The 22071-nt window shown below is 41.6% G+C and overlaps 1 protein-coding gene across 4 annotated transcripts in view; it reads right to left on the minus strand.

Annotated features, from left to right (window-relative positions):
• Positions 1 to 22071, minus strand: part of tcf4 (transcription factor 4) — a 234850-nt gene that overhangs the window by 104537 nt on the left and 108242 nt on the right. The window contains exon 1 of one of the 4 annotated variants that reach the window (XM_084383944.1): positions 287 to 448. The exons of the other annotated variants lie outside the window; for them this stretch is intronic. Within the exon in view, the coding sequence (XP_084240070.1) occupies positions 287 to 292 (6 nt within the window). The 5' untranslated portion in view covers positions 293 to 448. Of the gene's footprint in view, positions 1 to 286; positions 449 to 22071 lie in introns of those variants that run through there. 4 annotated transcript variants of the gene reach the window in all.

Here is a 22071-nt window from a genome sequence, read left to right on the forward strand (position 1 = left end):
TCAAACTGAAATTTCATTTTCTGTGTGAGCATTATGTATGACAACATTAAAATAGAAAAGTTGAATTTCCAATATGTTGTTTGAAAATGCACTCCTACTTTCAAAATTAAAATTAAAAAAATCATTTACAATTTGTTTTTGGAGGAAAGATGAATGAAAGATAATGAAACTGAATGTGAGTCAGACAGACAGACAGACAGACAGACAGACAGACAGGTAGCCTACCTCAGACACCTCAAACCAAGCTGATGATGATAAATTAAACCATGATTGTGATGGTATTTACCTCCATGAGAGCGACCTCATGCTGCTCAGCGTGGAGACGTTCATCTCACAGCTCCACAGCTCAGAGTCTAACTTCTCCTCTCCGCCGTTTTTTCCCCTTCTCTAACTGTGACTCTGTTTACGGCTCAAACTTAGCAAACCGCTCACACATTGTCCCGCTAATTAAGTTCAATGATTCGGCAGCAACAAGTGGCGTCTGGGCTGATTCGGAGAGAAGGGAACGGGAGAATAAAAGAGAGGGAGAAGGATGGAGGACAGGGTCATTTTTTTTTTTTAAAGTGGCACAAAAAGTTAGCGTGGAGGGAAGAGGTGAAAAAGAACCTGCCAACACCCCCACCCTCCCCCTCCTCCTCTAAATAGACTCCACCACTACTCCGTTAAAGGGTAGATTTTTTTCTCCCCCCCAGCTTTCTCGTTAAGTAATTAGTGTGCAGTGTATTTAAAGCAGAGGGTGGAGAAGTGTGTTTGGAGGGGGGGTGGATGTTTTTGAGGCTAATCTGAATTCTGATCAGCGCGTTCGTCCTCTCTGTGGCTGAAAACAAGAGTTAGCTTGGCACTGCCAGGCCAAGGAAGGCCTTTCTCATGCTAAACAGGGCCTAAGTAGGCCAATTACAGGGCCAGCCTCGGTCTCAGAGCCATTCTCCGGCTTAAAACAAAAGGGCCCTTGTCTTAAATAAAGTCAGTCACACACACACAGAGGGAGAGGGAGTCAGACACAAAGGCACACACACACAATCGCACACCAATTCAGTCATCCTGTTCCTCTGTCCGTGTGTGCGTGAGTGTGTGTGTGTCGTCAAGGGTAAAAGGGGGTTCCCACTAAAACAAAAAGGGTCTCATTGATTGTGGCGCTTTTTCTTTCTTTTCTGTTCATTTCTTTGTTTTTTCTTTTTCGCACTCGAGCATCGAGCCAGGCCAGGCCGGTCGCCCCGGCAACTGGAGGGGAGACAAAATACCCGTCTGTCTCTCTGTCTGTCTCTTTACCTGTTTGTCTCACTCTCTGTCAATTTCAGTTCACTACACACTCTCTGCTCCATGCAATTCAGTCATGCTGGACTCAAGGGTTAAAGTGAGACAGAAGTCAGTTTGAGGTGTTGCTCGGGGTATTCCAGCAATTTAGTGTTTTCGCTCTGCAAAGTTGGCCGGCTCACGTGAGACAGGTTAGGAAAAGAACGGCTGAAATTGAAGCAGCAGAGGCCGAGATGTCCTGACATTTAGTCCAGAGTATGGGTCAAGCTCCAGAGCCACTAGATCCTACATTTCCCATAATGCAATGCCTGACTCATTAGATGTAGACTGTGCGAATCCTGCTGTTGTCCGACTGTGTCTGTCGGCGTTCTCCTCCCCTTCTAGCGTCTTCAAAATCCCTATTTCTACAGGAATCAAGGACAAACTCCAGGCTAGGAACCTACGCAATAAAAATGGCAAGTGACCGTAGCGTGGCTTCTTGCGGTATGGAGAGCTATTTAGCAGTTTTAATACCAGGGCTTGCCTCCTCACATGCAAGATCTACCTGACATATTTGCAGGGGCACCGCACCTCATGCATAAAATTCATTTCACATTATTCACCTTAACTTTCTCATAAACACAAGAAATTGGACGGACTAACTGTTGAAAATTGACCAAAAAGAGACCTGGTCTTAGAGGTACATGAGGATAAGTTAAATACCGAGTTAATTAGTCCCTGTTCAAACTGCAGCAGCACAATGTGCCACTAAATAAGAAGCAGCCGCGGTCAAAAAGAGCAGTAATACATGCCATCTGTCTGCAAACACACTGCTAATGACACTGCTAAGAAGCTGATGTTTAGCAGTTATAATGTTCGCTACGTTCAACATCTTAATGTATTGTGTTAGGATGCCAGGCAGCACTTTGCGTCTAATATACTTCAGACTGGATTTTCATGATTTCCAGAGTGAGTGAAAGGTAATCAGATTACACTGGACAGACTGAGCATCTCGTGACATATTTTGGATATCACTCCCAGTGGGAAATTTGTCCGACCAATCAGCTTGACTTGCAGGCCCGCACAATATGTTGTCGAGATTCGGGAGGCGCGTGTGTGAGCTATGGTTACCCATAACTCCCTGCTCTGCAGAGATCGACAGGAAGATTTATATGTATCTTCTATCAAATATGTATAATTGCAGCAGTACACTGTTGTGATAATTATCAGGTTCTCTGCTCCTCGCTCTGTCTGTTGCCACTGTTTCACTCGCTACATTATCTTGTTTTCTCTCTATCTTTTTGTTTGTGTGTGTGTCTCTCTCTCTCTCTTACACACACACACACACACACGACCAGAGGTCTGTTTCTCACAGAGCTGACTGGGCTTCGGTACCCAGCTGCTCACAGAGACGATATTAACTAAGATAGATTACCAGAGAGAGGGAGAGAGACTCAGGGAGAGAGACACAGGGAGAGAGACAGGGAGAGGGAGAGAGAGAGAGAGAGAGAGAGAGAGAGAGGTAAAATAAGCAGAAAGAACAAGAAGTCTGAGGAAGAGAGAGATGGAGAACAAAAGACAAAAATGGAAGACTGAGTAGAAAAATCTATGGAGACATGAAGACAGAGAGACAAAATTTGAAAAGAAGAGCTTAAACCAGCAGGACGGACGGCTGACTGCTGTGGTGTATGTCCCCCTAAAACAGGGTTGTGTTATGATGAAACAAACAAGATATATTGTGTTAATTAGTGAACTTTTGAGTGCTTAGGTGTGTCCTCGAACTTTGGACAGTTTCAAGGCTTCATGCTAAGCTAGGCTAACCACCTCCTGACTCCAGCTTCGTACTGAACAAACAGACATGAGAGCGGTATCGTCTCATCTCACTATCAGAAAGAAAGCTACGTAAACTTTTGCCAAAATGTTGCACTACTCCTTTAAAAAAAAAAAAATGCAACTTTAAAATCAACAAAAAAGACATTTCTTATGAAGACAACAACCCCCCCACCCCCCAATTTGTTCCTCTCCCACTCAACCCTCCGTCCTCATGTGACTGAAAAAGCAAACGCTCAGATGTCATCAATTTATTTCATCCCAACTATGAGAGACAGAGGGGGAGAGAGAGAAGCAGGAAGAAGTCATTAATTACCAGGAAGTGCTGGCGAGGCAGCGGCGCACCTGTATGCCAGCTTCGCTCCAGCTGACACACACACACACACACACACACACATACGTACACACACATCCGCACACACACACACACACACACACACACACACACACACACACACACACACACACACACACACACACAGACACACACACACACTCCTGAGGGAGTGAGGCCCTGAGGCTGCTACCAGACACAGTAAAACCAGCAGGGACAACGAATAAAACCGGACTCACGGAGCCAGAACGGTGTAAGCACATATCACACATCAGACTTTATGCACATACAATTAATCATTTACTCTATTAAATAACTAAAACAGTGACAGGAGTAATAAAAAAAGTGCCTGTCATAAGTTCTTAAGATGAAAGAAGACTTTACAATGATATAAAACTGAGAATGTTTGACACTGTTTCTTGATAAATGCTTTAATTATGGAGGTTCGTGTGGATTAATTGTGTGTTGATCAGCGAATTAATTAATTGTGCTATACATATTCATTACATCTGTGGTGAAATTTGACTGTTTATATCACTTTGCTGCAGCTCAGAAGTGATTCATTGATGGTGTCATCAACAGGGTCATATTAGTGGCCCCGAGACGAGAAGGAAACGTGAGTGAGACCTTCTGCACAGGAGCTGCCTGTTCAAACGCCTAAATGTGAGCATATATGTGGTCATTTGAACCATTTTTTATGATACCATTGATTGTATTGATTTAGTTGTGTTATAATAAGATCAGCTGCTTTGTTTTGAAATTTGCCTCGTTCGAACATTGCTTTAATGATTGCAGTAATGTATTATTTGGACGTTTTGTCGGGTGTGTGGACTAGAAAGTGTGATTTTGACGCAGAAAGTGTGACTTTGATGTTTGACCTGCGGTTCATTTCTTGCTTTCTACAGTCAGCGATAAGTTTTTTCTTTTCTAATCTTTCCCTCGCCTTTAAAAAGTATTTTTATGTTGAAACCTTAACTGCAGAGGAGGCAGAACAATTTCTTCCAAGATCAGAAAATGCTCACATGGGTCTTTTTGGTGGAAATCAAGACCTCAGCAATTTGTTGCGTAGCTTGGAGTGTGCTCTGTTTTACCTGTACCCACACCCAACAGTGATGTCACGGGGTGCTGACACACCCTCCAGTACACTGCAGCAAGATGACATTAAAAAGATGTAGGTCAACAGAAAACACGATGTCTGAGGCGTGTTGAGGATCTCTTTAAATAATAAAGACATAACAAAGTCACTTCAGCTTGTTTATCCAAATTACTATAAACTAATTGGCACAGAATAAACACTGAGTCCCAATAGGGCTCAGTGTCCTCAATTTCCCAGTTAGCAATCCGGCCGTGCCCATTAATGTCGAAGAAGTGCAGAAGGACAGTTCCAGCTAACTTGAAATAAAGCAAATGGCTCAATAAAATAAATGTGTATTTGATTGACAGCTAAATTTTAATCACAAAAAGGAAAAGGAAAGTAGAAAGGGATCCTAAAACACAACATTATCAGTAAACTTCAATGACTGAAAACTTTTTTCCATCGTGTTATTCCATGCCATCTGCTGGATATGACAGGATGAAGGTACCATTAAAAAGGGGTATTAACTGGAGTAAAAATGCAAAAATGTTTGGTTTTTTTTCTTTATGTTATTGGTTTACTGTCTCATGGTGACAGCTGAGGGGGAGTGTTAGTGTGTCAGCTCTACATCTCTGTTCAAAGAAATGTACAAATGTCTCACACAGTCTGACAAATCCATGTACAGTGTGGAGCACTTTAATGAGTTAAATACTACAAAACTGATTCAAACTGATTCAAAATGCCAAACGAACCAACGATTTGACTACAAACCTTCGGGTAAGAAAGGTGCATCACTGGTACAGTTACAGGTTCAGTACCCTTGAGCAAGGCACTACCACTGCCGAGGTTACAGGTTCAATTCCGTCAGAAGTGACAAAGACAATTAGCATAACATCGTCAACAAAGACAGCAATTAATGGCAAGCCAATTAAATCCAAGATCCAGGCTGAGCTGATTACCCGGCACTATCAAAGTTAAAGACTGATACGGCCAATCGAGTCGCAGGATCGTCATTACAACACAAATGCACAAAAGAAAACAGCCAATCAAGTCAGCGTATTGGAATCTCCAGAACACCAGCTGCTGTGTGTGTGAGTGTGTGTGAGTGTGCGTGTGTGTGTGTGTGATGTCAGAGCAAGAAAAACCTGCAGGAACAGATCGCAGCGCACACACACACACACACACACACACACACACACACACACACACACACACACACACACACACACACACATATCTGCACAAGCACTCAAAACAGCGAGGGATCGACTCACCAATGACAACTTCCTCCATCTTCTAACTGCTCCTTACACAACACACACACACACACACACACACACACACACACACACATACACACACACACACACACACAAGGCAGTTCAAAGCATTTCTCCTTAATTAGTGTTCAACGCTTGGCTTGACAAATAAATAGCGATCATTTAAGAACACTAAGAGAGGAATCAGACAGCACATTACACCTCACAATATCTGGCAGCTTCCTGCACGCAATTAGAGCGAGGAGGGGGTGAGGGATGGGGGGAGAGACAGGAGTTTAGAGGGAGGAAACAGAGAAAGGTAGGACGGATGGAAGCAAAACTGGGAGACCGGTAAGTGGAGAATGAAAGAGGTTAAAAGGGGAGGAAAGAACACAGGAGAAGAGAATAAGAGAGGAGGGGAGAGGAGGAGGAAGACAGGGAGGGAGGAAGATGGGGAAATAGGTAAGGAAAGAAGTGGCAGAGGGAGGGAAAGGTAGGAAGAAATGAAAAGGGAAGGGAAGTCAAGGTGGAGGGGGAAGAAGGGGGTGAATAAAACAGAAGAGACAAGGAAGTAGGGAATAAAGAAGGGAATGATGGGAAAAGTGAAGGGGAAGGGGGAGAATGAAGGAGAGCGGTACACATGCATGAGGAGAAGAGCTGGGTGGGAGGGAGTGGACGTAGGGAAGGAGACAGAAGCTAATAAGTAAAGGCATAAAAGAAGGAAAGGTAGAAGGGACGGAAATAGAAAGGGAGAGCCAAGTAAGAAGGGAAAGAAAGAAGCAGGGAGGGAGAGAATAAGAGGGGGAGAAGAAGGAATGATAAAGGAAAGGGAGAAAGAAGAGGTTGATGTAGAGATATTGGAAGGAAAGGAAAGAACAGAAGGAGGCAAGAATTGATGGAGGGAGAGAGAGAGAGGGAGTAAGGAAAAAAAGAAGGAGGAGACAGGAAGTGAATGAATGATAGATGGAGAGATAGATTTATATATTCAGAGATGAAAAGAGAGATGAAAAGAATGAAAAATAGGCCTCCCTGTAGGGCCATCTTGAACTGATCACTCCCATCATGCCTCAGTCCCAGCTGCCTTTACTTTGCAGTTATGGATACATTTTAGTCATTGTAACCAGGAACAAACACAGACAGGAGTGCAGAAATAAAACTCACACAGCGGACGTTCTTATTCCCGAGCCGTGCTGCACAGTTTAAGCTCACCAAGATCTGCATCAAATTGTAGATACCAGCTACCTTAATATCTTTATTTTGTTCAGCAAGACCCATTCATTATTCACCGAGACTTCAAGTTAGAGAAAAAAACAAGTAAGCTTCTCACATATATGTTTTCAGGGCCTTTGCTGAATCAATGTGTACGGATAAGTTACCAGATTTAGACGAACGTATTGGAGCTCTCCCAGTTGTTTGGACTTCCCAGATATTTTTGACTTTTTCGAGCAGGAAAAGCACAGGTGTTATAATAAAATTAACCATGGGTCTGTTCTATTCAAGAGTCCCAGTAAGCCACGACAGTACGACAGCGAGCAAGCATGAAAAATACCAGGACCCTGAAACTGAAGCGGCTAAATGGAATTTAATAAACATTTCTGACTTGTGTCTATATTAACTTTGGTGTGGATGAAACTCCGGAGAGTATTTTGGTGTTGCGGCTCTTTTTAAGGCCATACTTTCATTTTCTGAAATGTCCAAGGCCTAGGCTGCATCTCTTTCTCATTCAATGGAAGTTCAAGGCCTGTGGGATCCAGGAAGTTGTTGCTTCATCTGTCACAGATAAGAAATCAAGAGAAGTCCTGCAGAACTGAGCTCCGATGAAGGAAACACACATGAAAAATATCAGCTTGCTTTCCCACATCTCATGGATCCAGGCTGGTTTACTTCTGTGTGTGTGTGTGTGTGTGTGTGTGTGTGTGTGTGGATGCATCACTTGTTAGTGCACCAGCGCGAGTGTATTTAAGTTTTGGCTGTGTTATGTGCGTATATCGGTGCATGTGTGTATGTGTGTCAGCTCTGCAGTGTAGGTGTGACAGCTCTGTTCTGTTCTGTGTCTGTTACCAGCTGTTGTACTTCACTCGCAGTTTCAGTGTGTGTGTGCGCGTATGTGTGTGTGACAGCATACTGTTTGATGTTAGACACATCAGAGAGGGGAGAGGGTTAACGTCACTGACAGATATAGCGCGTAGCTCCCTGGTTTTCCTGCATGATGCCTGATGAGAACTTGTTAAACAAACACCGAGTCGACTGCTGCATGAGTCGATCAAATCATTTGACCCTTTTCACAACCAAGTAACTCTACCCAAAAAGAAAAGCCCACCGGGTGTCCTCTCTACGCTCTGTTTTTCACTATAAAAACACACACACTGCCTGGAATAGGTTTTCAGATAGTGATATTATGGATATACTCCATTATGATTAAGTTCTGCCCTCAAAACTTTATATAAATGTGGTAACTTTGCTGAAATCTGCACCTGGGCAGAAGGTCAGAATATGAAAAAAGAAGAGAAAATGAAAAAGAAAAAAGAGAATAAAATGCATCAGATGAGCCAGCGAATGGAAAGTGCATTGGATCCTCCTGAGAGAAATACGTCACTACCCAGAGCAGGGCACTATTCAACGGTAACGTATCATTGTTAACGTGACCGCCCAACAAAATAAAAAAAGATTGTTGTTTGATAAGGTCATATTGTGTTTTGTGTCAAAGTTATATGAAAACAGACACTACATGTTTTCACACTTTGTTCCGTACACACATATTGTACAGTTTTGCAGTGGTGCAGTGGTCAGGACGCTGAGCTACATCAGCTCTCACAGACAGAATTATTGGATTAGGAGTTCAGATGAGAACATCAGCTTGCAGCCATGTTCGCCCATGATACTCATATATTCATATGTATACATAATTATTGGAAGTTAACGTTCAAATCTGACCTTACTCCTCATTCTTTGACAGCTTCATTCTGAGGACTCAGACGTGGACTTCACCACAGTTTCACCACAGCGTTTTCCCAGACGAGCTAATAAAGTACCAAAACTAAGAACTATTTTTGATTCAGGTTAAATTCATTTAGTGGTCTCTATTTTTTGACTTGTTCAAACCCAAACTGTCAACTATAATTTAGCTTTAAAAATGACATGAAGTCATTTATTTGTGTGTGGGATTAAAATCAGTGGATAACTATAACTAAAGGAATCCTGTAGCAGCATCACGTCATAGTCCTAACAGGTGGTCCTGACACTCACAATGTTCATATAATGGATACCACACACACACACACACACACACACACACACACACACACACACACACACAAACTGTCAGCTGTCAAAGCTGATGTATCAACACACACACAGTGTAAGTGAGCCCAGCAGTGTGTTTGTGATCGATAGTGAAATAAAATAAAGTGTCGATCTGTGAGGCCGGCAAATGAGACTAAACGACTGCTGAGAGTCTCCTGAGAGCAACGAGCAGCTGGATCAGAGACTCTCCGTGTGTGTGCGTGTATGTGTATGTGTGTGTGTGTGTGTGTGTGTGTGTGTGTGTGTGTGTGTGTGTGTGTGTGTGTGTGTGTGTTCAGAGCTGGAGAGCAGCTGTGAGTGGAACATCTCACCACACACAGAGATGCACAGGATAGATGGATGGATGGATGGAAGGGGAGAGGAGTTATTTATGACTGATAATACACAAACACCTCTGCTCTTTGTTTCTTTAATGTGTGGTGTGTTGGCGTGGAGGCCTGTGAGGGTGATTTATAGCTGTTGACAGTAGAAGAACAGGCGTGTGCCTCAACATTAGCTTTTCAAAGGATTTGGTGACCCAAACTGTAACCATGTTTGATACGACAGCAATTTTTTTCTGTGCATGTTTTATATGAGATATAATACAAATACATCAAATACATGAGGTTGAATTTGTCACTAAAGTGTCAGAGCAGGGAGCATATTACAGGAGGTGATGTGGATAAAAATCTATGATCTGATGTAAATCAAAAGCAAGATACGGAGCAGTGAACACACTGCCTACTGATGCTTTTATTTTATTGTGTTGTTTATCACCACTAAATGACTGCAGGTTCAGTCTTATGTCTTGATGCACGGTGCTGAAAAAGATGCTGTTCTTGTTGCCGTCTTGAGGAACTATTTTCTGTCTACTACATGATACGAGCCAACCGTATCACTACGCAGAAGGAAACGTGCATCTGCTCACGGACGACAGGCTAGCTCACCAAGCTATTTAGGCTTGCTGACGTTACTGCTCAGCCGAGGAGGACGCCATTAATGTTTAAATTGCGCAATGTCACGAACACGAGTCATCTGCGAGTAGATTCATGGGAGCACAACACCTGGAGTATGTATCGCATTTAAAAACAGTTTTAGTGTTTGTGTCGTCTAGCCTGTCGTAAGCTTGTTCAGCATTACATACTGGTGTGCATCACGAACTACTGGAGAAACACTATAATCCTTTAATAATGTAGATACATTGACACAACGTTGGACATAAAGATCTGGCCGAGATAGATCTCTCCATGTTAACAGTCTTTGACTCGCCCTTGTTTTTGTCTTCCTGAAGACTTCTGAGCAGCTGTTGGGGGCTTGTATTTCCTGTTGCTACGCCATTGGTCAGAAAACAGCCAATGGGGACAGGCTCAGAAGACAGAGGGAATGAAGTGATGATGAACACACACACACACACACACACACACACCCTTGGAAACCAGATTCCACTGTAAATCCCACGCACAGGAACTGTCGGCCTTCCAGAGGGGATGAGGACTGTTGTTCACACACGCGCGCACACACACACACACACATGCACGGTAATGCTTGGAGTCTATACTGATACATTCCAGAGAGAGAGAGAGAGAGAGAGAGATGGAGAGAGGGAGAGAAATCATTTTAAATGATACATGATTTACTTTACAAACTTGTTGTCAATCGCTTGTTTCAGCCCCGATGAATGCTACTGTACCTGTTCATGAGGAAGTGTGTGTTAGTGAGCACTGATTCAACTTGACATGACAGCAAACATTCAGCAGTGTCAGTAGTCGTGTTAGACACAACACAAATGCACATATACACATGCACGGCGCTGTACTGCGACAATCGCAGACAAAAAGAGGGAATGATTTGATGTGACATTTGATTCTAAAGTTGTCTTTCTAAAGCAAAGCAGTCCACGACTAATATGAGATGCGGTCATGTGACATTCACTGAGGTCTACAGTGGTAGAAATTACAGTGTCAGGTACAGCAGATGATGACACTGGAGCTGCAGATACACACGGAGGCAACAGTCAGAAACATTTCATGACTAAACCGTTGAAGTTGCTGTGATGAAATATGCCAATAAAATCATTAAAATCTAGAAACACACTCAGTAAACTGGCAGCCATGATGATGATGATGATCAAGGTTTTTTGATTTTTCAGTTAAACAAGTTCTTTTTTTCCTTTTGAATGAAGGCAGACTGTCTGTTCATGAGTCATATGACAGGTCTGGACCACTCGTGAATAGCGTTTGTACCTAAGAGTACGAGCAAAATTGGCAAAACCTAAAATTGTCTTAAATCACCCAAACATGCCACTTAAGAACGAATTGATTCATACGAGTGATTCATGCTGAGGCCCACTTGTCTTGTCTATGAAAACAAAAATGGGCACTGGGAACCGTGTCTTTGTGCTGACTTATTTCGTCTGATTCTGTCTGCTGAAGCCTTAATGACTGTGGATTTTGTCCCCACTGCTTACAGCGGTGTCGCATTAGCAGCCACATCATGGTGATATGTCAAAAAACAAACCAATGCAACAACATGCAGAAATGGCTTCATGCACCAGCATCACCTTCCCTGCCACTACATGAAGAAATGACCTCAGGTCACCTCTACAAACACTCTCATATTATACAGACACATATTAAAAGTGATTCCTACCGCCCCAGAGATAGTCTACCTCTGTATGAAACAAAGGAGCAAATGAGAAATGAGAAAGAAAAGACAGAGACAGAGAGCTAGAGAGACTACAGGGCTGAGATGTGTTCAGTAATAGGCTCACTCTCTCTGCAGCGGTGTGGAGGTCAAAGGTCAAGGTGTTTGGAGAGCCCTCCGAGTGTTTAAAGGACCAGTTCAGCTCATTGATGAGGAGAGAACAGGAGGCTGAGGATTACACACCTGCTACTGTTTCAGCAGGTGATGGAAACTCTACACAGCCCGCAGTGTCAGTCATTGTGGTCATGTCGCTAATGCTGAATGGAGAGCTTTAATTACCAGCCTGGTATGATAAACACTGTACACTGGATATACATACACGTAAGTCATATTTCTAAATTTAAATATTTTAAAATTACATGAAGGCTTGTGGAAATGTATGGTTATGGAATACTGTACATATCTACATACATGTGCCTTAATAAAAAAGTGTGTGCACATGTGTGTGTGCGGGTGTGTGTGTGAGTGTGTGTGTGTGGGCGCCTTCTTTAATAGGTAAATGCAGCTTCTAAGCTCCTCGCTTAGCTTCAAAACGGAGCCTTCAGCACTTTTTACTGACTGATGTGTGAATGCATGTGAGAGTGTGTGTGAGTTTGTGTGTTTGTGTGCGCGTGTGTGTGTGAAGGGTTAAAGGCTTTTTTTTTCATGTTGCATTCCACCAGAACCTCACATCCACTCTGCTGCTGCCTCAGCTGTAGCTGCCGGCCCACGACCAACCTACTGATCTGTGAGGCGATAACTGGATGACAGGCATGCTTTGGTGTGGCTGAGTGTGTGTGTGTGTGTGTGTGTGTGTGTGTGTGTGTGTGTGTGTGTGTGTGTGTGTGTGTGTGCGTGCTTCTGTGTGTCTGCGTGCAGCCGACACAGTGGCTTTGGCTTGAATGAACGACAGAGCGAGACAGAGAAGAGGAAAATTGAGAGAGGAAGGAAAACGGATGAAAAACGTCAAGATAAGAAGATATAAAGAGTGAGCGAGAGGAAGAGAGACAATAAAAGATAGCGGTAATGTGTGTGTGAGAGAGAGCGAGATAGTGTGTGAGTGTGTGTGAGAGAGAGAGGGGGAGAGTGATAGGGGAAGATCATCCTCTCCCGTCCCTTCATCCAGATGATGTGGGTTTTTCTGCTTATGTAGACAGAATGTCCCTTTAGATAGCTTTAGATAGCAGCCATAGAGGAAACCACACAGTATGAGTGTGTGTGTGTGTGTGTGCGAGCATGTGTGTGTGGTTATATATTATACTACCCATGAGGGTGTTTCTGCTGTGGTTATGGGAGTTAAGGTGATACTCTCAGCAGCCGTGCAGCCACAGAAATCCCCATAAAACGAGGAGAGAGCAAACAACATACTGATGATTACCAGTAGTGGAGTGAAAAACAGTCATGTCCTGTCCCGAGGGTGGCGCTAAAGGAAAAGGTCACAGAGTCATCCGTGTGTGTTGGGTTCATTCTCTTTGGAATGAAATCAGTACATTATAAACACATCTGTTGGATAGTTCTTGAGTATTGCAAAAATGATTCATATGATACGCCATCTCTGTGGTAACGATTTGCTTAAAGACATTCATATCTGTGTGTTGGAGAAACAGTTAGCCTGACTCTGTCATTTATTAAAAACAACATCAACTGTTGCCAAAATACTGCTTCAACCGTAAAGGTGCTGTGTGTTGGCCAATCACATACATGCAAGGGCACATACACTGTAATGACAAGACTCTGGGAAGTGACTGTACAGGAAAGACAAATCTGTTCATCTAACTCTTTGAAAGTAAGCAAACAAGCACATCCCACCAAAGCCACTTGGTGGAGGTTTGGAAACAGCACGTCACCCATTTGTTTAAATGTGTACATTTTATATGTGTCATATAGACATTTCTACAATATGTGTAATATCATATTCTAATAATGTGTATGAGCTGACTTTCAGGAGGGAATGGCGGTGGAGTTATTGCTAGGCCAGATGGCTGCCAAGTGAGAGACCACTGTTTGACATGGTGTTTCAGCATTTGTAGGCGCTACACTAGATATTTCTGATGAGACATCGGGCATTTTCCAGACATGTTTATGCCAACAGAGCCAGGAAAGCTAAAACATGATCTTTTTCTGTGGTGGTTTTTGTGCCTAAACCTAACCAGACCAGAAGCACATAAACACATCATTCACTCATCCACAAGCAGTCAGGAGAACAAAAGCATATTGTAGATTGTTAAAGACATTTGATTGAACTACCGATGCATGCTGTTCTTCTGATGAAAACAGTCACACCATCAGAAATGAGCCAACTACTGTATTTCTCTGACAGGTGTAAAAATGCTCATGACATGTGATAACTGAGCTTTAAAATAACATGTCATGTCAATTACAGTGTGAAACTCAGTGCTGTGTCACTCACTGCACAAGATTCATGAATCTTAAAGCAAGCATTGGGAAAAGAGAGCTGCTGAACTCCATCTGCTGATGAAGATCATGTGATATGACCAAAAACTCCACTGCTGTTTTAGGCACACGGCATAAAACGTAAACTTGCTACAGAATATACATGGTGATCATTTCCAGTAATCTAATGCACACAGCAACTACATTAAAATACATACAGTATGTATACGTGTGAGGATGTAGCTTCACATAAAACTCTAACTAAAATCCTAATATCAAGATGTTTCATTCCTGATGTCACATGTAATCAAACAGACAGTCCTTTTCCATCCCTGGTGTTTCGAGTGTATTCATGCTGCCCTCAGCCAGCAGACGATGGTTTTTGGAGAGTGTTTGGATGTTTTTAGGGGAGCACAGCTAGCTGTTGGGGGGTTGGGATCGTACCTTGGCAGCAGGCCACGTTTCCCAGCCCCCACCACCCATTTACAGCGGGGAGAGAATCACCAGCCAGACCCAGTCAGCTTTCCAGTTTACACAGGATGCAAGCAGCCAGTTCCAAATGCAAATCTGCATTTCTACTACTGAAGCAAGAAAAAACAATCACTGAGGTATATTGCTCTGCTGGACAGAAGCATCCTCGGATCATTAGACGCTACTGGACTATCCAACTATCCATTTTAAAGACTGAAGACAGACGCAAAGATGCATGAACACAAGATAGAGGGGCAGATTTGAAAAATGCACCTGTGACGGAACGATTTAATCAATCAGCTATATTCCTTAAAACTCAATACACAAGTCTCCCAAAGGCATTTACACCATTCACAATGGAAACCATTATCACTATATGATATCATAAGATATGATGATATAGATTGCATGGGGACAGTGAATTGATTACTGAGAAATCTCAGTAATGAAATAAAATAGAATAAAAAAATACAAAAATCAACACTTAACCCAGACCATATGACTGATAAAATCATTGTACATTTTTCAATGACAAGGTAAAAAAACCAAAATAAAGTTTTATACAGTGATGAACTTGCATTTACGCCTCAGGAAACTATTGAAATTTGAACCCTAAACTTGCATGCTACAGAAATCCAGAAGACACTTAACATCTTCCCATCTTGGCACCCCTCAAGTAATGTCAGAAGATGGTTTTTAGGGGCAATGACGAGTGGTTGGGGCTTCCTGTGTAGCCCGTCAATATCAAGATAATGGATAACAGATGGGACTTTCTCTCCCATGCTCTGGCCGCTGTTTACAGTCCTACGTGAGATGTGCGAATGGGCGTGAGAAGACATTCCGTCTAATCTCTATGAACAGATATTTAAAATAGCTCATAAAATTGCTGAAATAAAGCTAAATCAGTCAGATGATAGCTCCTTGGTATGAGATTACATTTAGGTCAATGCATTCTACCTCTTTTGCTCCCCACAGGGACTGTTTGCTTGCATGCAACCAAAGACTGCTCAAGTTTGATTGGTCAATACGACAAATTCAAACTAAAAATGGACACTAAAACACGCCCGATACCAAAATCTTGTCTACAGATTCAGTTTATCGAGCTGAACAATTTCCAAACCCATTTTTACACCAAGCAATTTCTGCTACTAAACTGTGGATTCAAACCAGAAAACTGAAATTCACCACATTTTCACTAAGTGCATCAAAACTCCCTAATCAGACTTAATAAAGTATGAGACACAGATCATGCAGTCTCAGAGATGTAGGTTTGAGTCTGACCTTTAACCCTTGCTTCCTGAGACTGAGAAGTTTAATTCACACCAACAAGATTTCTCGTGATTTAGTCACATTTGAACGCTGTGTCATCAGTTAAAGCCTTTTGATGCTAACAGCGCAGCTCTTGGGTTGGCATCTTGTTCATTTCACCACTTTAGTTCTGAAAGAAATACTCTCTGGTTTTACAGCCAAACACCTGGCAAACTTATTGCAGTCCCTGCAACACCTCGCTTGGTTCCACAACTTTAGAAAAGGTGCCAACATCTTAGATCTTATCAGTGATTCTAATAGGTGTTGAGCCACTCAGAGCTTTGTAGGTGGGAGCAAGAATGGACAAGATTAGATTTGTAAGTTGACTTACAAAAATAACAACTCTCAATTTCTTCTACAGACATGACAAGTGTTTAAATGATGTCAACAAAAAGGATTGGTTCAGGAAAACCATCCCTCCCTGCCCCCAAACAGCAATCGGCACAATTTCCGACTGAATAATGAAGTGAAAATGATATGGCTGTTCAGTCTTAATATCCAGCCAAATGTTTAGGAACTCAGCTGGAGGAAATTTGCAGATTTGTGGTTTTGATTGAGCACGATAACAACATTATGATGCGTATATTCAAAACTTAAACACTCTACAACAAAAACTGGAGCCAGAATGTGGAACCAAAACCTAAATTGCCTCAGCACATCAATGGTACAAATCTATTTGGTTTGGTCAGAGAGTTGTGGAATAAACTGGGGTCACTGGATATCTTCCTGCTGTTAGCTTTTGAGCTCATCCTCCCTTCTAAGTGTTTTTTTTTTTCTTTCACTAACAGCCGAGGATGAAGCCAGAGGATTTTGGACTTCAGCCCAGCATGTAAATTTATCTGCCATTTCCAAACAATTTCCATCAGGAGCCATTCAGACTGTGTAACAGGATAATTTGACAGCAGCCCAGTAGGAAAATGGCCAGTGAGGCAGTAATGTTTGATTTATTTCATATTTTTGTCCTCTACGGTTTGCTGTAGCCTCGTACAAAGGCCACAGCTGGATATGAGAGGTAGTTATAAATAAAAGATCAGCTAGTTGGCGATAAATGGATGGATGGATGGATGGATGGATGGATGGATGGATCAGAGACCAATCACTTCAACAAATGGACTGCTAGATGAACAAATGAATACAGCAAAAGGCTAAATAGTGAATAAATGAGTGGGCCCGTAGACAGACGGGTTTACAAAACTGATTAATGACCCAAAATACAAGTAAATACATGAACAAATGAATGAATGACTGAGAAAAAAGAACGAGTGATCACATGGACAAAGTGTGTCCAGTGAGTGAGTGAATGAACCAACTAATTCATGAATGAATAAATCAATTGACTGATAAATGGTCAAATGGACCAAAATATGATGGATGGATAAATACACCAATAAATGAACAAATCTCCTAATGAATGAATGAACCAGTGAATAAATGAGCAGTCAAATGTATAAATACACAAAAGACTCAGTATAAAGTGTATATTGAAATTGATGAGTTTATAAATGACTGAATGCACAAACAACCAAAAAATACATTCGCAAAACGAATGACTGAAAACAAGCCGATAAATTTTAAACAAACTACTACATTAATCAATCCATTATCTGTAACTGCTTATCCTTTGGAGGGTGGCTGACACTGGGGGTGCACCCTGGACAGGTCGCCATTTCATCACAGGACTGACATATAAAGTGAGACCCAAAAAATACAAAATAAAAAGTAGGAGAATGTGGAGTACTTGAATGAATTAACAGGGATATTAAGAATCCACAAATTAACAAACAAACAAACAAAAAAAACAATGATGAATACACAAAAGACAGTGTTGAACATGAGATGCCAAATTAGAGAACAAACCAGAAAATAAACGCATTGAGCAAAAGTGGAGCAACAACAGAACCCACTTAATAAATTGACTGATAAACTGGTGAATGAGTGAATAAAACAGATGAGGAAGTGAACTAAGTGAGCCTCGGAGAACAATTTAACCAGAGTCAACCAACAGCTATATTTAATTCAGCCAGTGGAAGGATATCTGCATGCAACTATTCCAGCACAACTGACACACTTGGCGTGAGGCAGATATGACCGGCGTATTCTGTCTCTTTGTGTGAGTGCGTGTTTGCGTCTTTGTTCACAAGGTTGTCAGGGCCAAATCCTGTCCTCGTAACAGAAAGGAAAAGATCAAAACCAAAAAGGCAGGAAGGTCTTTTTAGCCCTAAAGTCTGAAAACTACTACAGGTCCTTCAAATGCCACACTGGGATTTTTGCTTCCCTTTAGTTGCCTTCACTCCACTTTCTGTCTTCTCTTCATTCACAAGGCTCGACAGTAACGGTTGCCCAGTTGCCCCGGGCAACCGGATTTGGCCCACCGTCAATCATTTTGTTTGGTTTGATCGCCCCTGTTGGCAGCCACTTCTCCTCTTATTAGACTGAACCTCTGTGTCCCTCATCACTGACGCTCATCTCCAGAACACAAAGTGTCTTGTTAAAACAAGAAGAGAAAAAAATGGATTACGTGAAGATTATGTTTGAACATAAAATCTAGCAGATCCAGTTTAAAATGCACAAATATTCCCATTTTGTCAACAGACATTAAAAAAGAGACAGAGACGGCTGAGACACAGACCCTGTCTTACACCAGAATCAGACTGCATAAAACGGTACGGCTCTATGATAACACAACGCGACACATTACAACATCTCAAAAAGCAGAAATATCGACCACATCACAGTCACAATTTGACTGGCATAGGTGGTTGGTAAGGTGCCAGGGACCGAGAACAAACGCTCTTTCTCCGTCACTCGGTGGTGAAGCTCTTTTTCCTTCCAGTCATAGAAAGAGAGTGAGTGTGTGGAGGTGCAGCATACACACAGAGGGTGATGTCACACGCACAGGTGTGATGAATTTAGTGTAACGCTCCCGACTCAAGGGTAACAGTCAAAGGGTCATGAATTCATAAGAAACAATATGAAATATTTTTCCTCTTTCGCTCTCTTTTACAGCTCTGTGCAGTGACGTCAGAAAAACGTGTCGTTAGAATTTGTAAAACTAGGTAAAAAAAAAAACTTGTCGGTGTTTTTTTTGTTTGGACTCTGTGAGGCTTACCAGATGCTGCGTTGGTTGTCTTCCACTACACACACTACACAGCTTAAGTCAGCATTGTGGCATGTAACACGCTTTTTCATTCCCAAATCTCCACATCTGTTGGCTAATATCATGATGTCTGATCGGCATTAATAAACGTCAAACACTTGGATCAAATCTACCAGATCTACCAGTTTAGTCTGTTTTATTGTCACACTCTTTTATAGTTGCTTCAACAATGTGACATCATGAACAGATCCCAAAATGACAAGAAATCTGATTGAGTACACCTTATCGTGTATTGAGATGACATGTGGTGTCTGGAAATTTTTAAATTGCTGATTATTGACTGAATGATTGACCATCATGAGTATTCTGTAGTTCTGTGAGTTAACGATTGTTGTAAAATCGTAGAGTAGCTGTTGGCTTCGGACTACTGGAAGTATTTTTATTATTCTTCTGATATCAGTTGGTGTAATATGAGTGTAATTATGACTGTAATTAAAGACACATAATGGGCATGACAAAACTGAATAGTTTTACATTTTACAGTTCATCGAAATATTTTGTTGCTGATGTGGACTTGATTGCAGGACTTAATTTATCGGCACAAAAGCGGTGCCAGAAGTCGCCTGTACAAGAGAATCCATTCCCGGCATTAGAGTTGGGATCCCACGGCCATTAGAATAAACTTCATTTTACAAAAGTTTAATTTTAAGTAGGAAAAAATAATCACAAATAAACAAATTACTACAACTCTGTTGCGTGACCCTTGACTTTCAAATAGACTGACCACAGATGTGACTTGGCATTCAGCAAAGTTGTACAGTGAAGCAGTCAATTCCCGTCATGTGTGATGTTCATGAAGGACACATTTTGACTATATGATTGACTGTGTACATCTGTGGACACACTTCATTTTGAATTCTTCAGAAAGGAAAACACAATGTAGCAGAAGGAGACGAGAGGCACCCCGAGGCGTGATAGAGTGTGAAGAACACAACTAACCTGAAGAGACACTTGAAGTCCCACACCCTGCTATTAAAGCTATGGTAAGTTAGCTAACTGTTTGTCCTATGGGCAGTAAGCTGTTTCAATTTCTGGCAAATTTGTTAGCAAGCCACATTTGCTTAAACTGTCTGGAAGCCAGTTTTTCTCCCAAAAGAAGTTTGCAGATGCAAAATAATGAATAACTGAGCCTGGTGTCCAGGCTAACATTAGCTGGGTTAATGAGTTCGCTTCAGATTGCTAGCTTCACAGCTGCAGGGCTCGACAATTAATGTTATGACTAGTAAACGTTATGGTAGGTAAAAGACATGGTGGCTTTTAAAACCTTTTCCACAAAGTGTCTAAGCTTAACTGAATTAGATTAAAGAGAGACAACTAAAGGTTGTGTAATCACCTTTTGTCAATGAAAACTGGACTAAATGTTTTAACTATGAAGGGTAAAATGACTAAAATGTGACTTAAATTAAGAAGCATTTCTGTCTAAAGACAAAGACTGAAAATAAGTGTATAGCTGCCAAAAGTAACACTGGTGTCAGTGGAGGAGTTTTATCTTTGAGTAAGAGGGAATCACCCAGAGGCAACAATCTACACTTTAATGTGTGTGGTTCCCTTCGCAGACCTTTACTCGTGTGAAGATGTTGTGTTCTTATTTAGGAGTCAGAGTCCAGACTGAATGTGACAGATGAGATAACTTTGACTTTGTGCAGCGTGATGTGCACACATGTCCATCTCATGAGACATGGTGAGTTCAAATCAACATCAAGAGGCTTAGTGATGATTGTATATTGAACTATTCATTCATAACTCTTATTTCAGCACCGAAAGTATTTTTGCGTTTGAAAAGTTCTGCTGCAGCTATGAAACATGTACTGTGCAGAAAGAGTTAAATAATATGATCAAATTTCCCTGATCTGAAACACCAACATCGTGTTCTACAGAAGTAAACCTAACAGCCTTCATACATTCATCATAATCTGTAACATCTTTAAGCACAACTCTGATTTCCATAAACACGGAAATGCACTTCTTTGATAAGCTTTAATTAATAGATGTCCAAGACTAAAAGAAAACTAAATCCATAACATCAGACTCAGTCATGTCCGACAGCCTGTGCCGGAACAGAACGTATGTGATCATTTAATTTCAAAACCTGAAGGTGGTCATCAAATTACAGCAAGTACATCAAGCCTCTCTCTGTTTAATATTCCAGCAGCAGAATCAAACATCAACATCTGTACATTTTCTTAATTATCAATGTGCATCTTCTCACGGATGCATATGGTCCATGAGAACTGAGCGGGAAGATCACAGTGTGGATTCAAACCCAGCAACTACCAAAGTCCTCGCAACACCTGTCGCCAGCGCTGACGAACAAATATCACATTTAAAAGAATAATAGTTTAAAAGTTCAAAAGAATAATTCTTTGTTTCGTGAAGTTGGGAATATGTGTTGAAGTTAGACGTCTCTCCGGAAAACATAAAATATGAAAAACATGTAACAGATGTTGTTTTTAGTAGTCGTGACGATGACTGACACATAAGTTTTCATTATGTGAACTCTAAATAACTGTTGATGCTAGATAATAAAATAACAACCACATCAACCTGAAAAGTTGCAGCCAGAAATAATCTGCAACCAAGTCAAAGACACTTTAAAACTGTCTCTTGTTATATGCTGGAAATATGAGGAAAAAAAAAACAGAAGGAAACAAAAATAAAAAGAAGAAACAAGTATTTTAACAGCCATTGTCCTTGCAGAGCAGTGGGAGCTTAGTGTGTGGATGTCAGCTGGCAAAAACTGTGTTTATATTTCCAAAGGAGCATACTCAAAGTCATGTTCTTCCAAACATCCTCCCTCCTGATCTAACAATGCAAGTTAGAGGGGTGTGGGTGGAGGTCAGCAGTCATCCGGGTCACATTATATTCTCTTCACCACGGCTACGTTCAACAATCCAATCAAATTCAAGGATTTGATTTAAATACTGGGAAAACTCTCCTCAAGCGGCAGAAAAGGAAATTAGAAATCTGTGATGTTATCCAACACTTTCACACTCCCGACTCATCAAATCCAGCAGCTTGGTCGGTGACCTTAAGCTTCAAACTATGA

This window comes from Pagrus pagrus, assembly GCF_965226575.1.
Source record: "Pagrus pagrus genome assembly, chromosome: 19".
NCBI lineage: Eukaryota > Metazoa > Chordata > Actinopteri > Spariformes > Sparidae > Pagrus > Pagrus pagrus.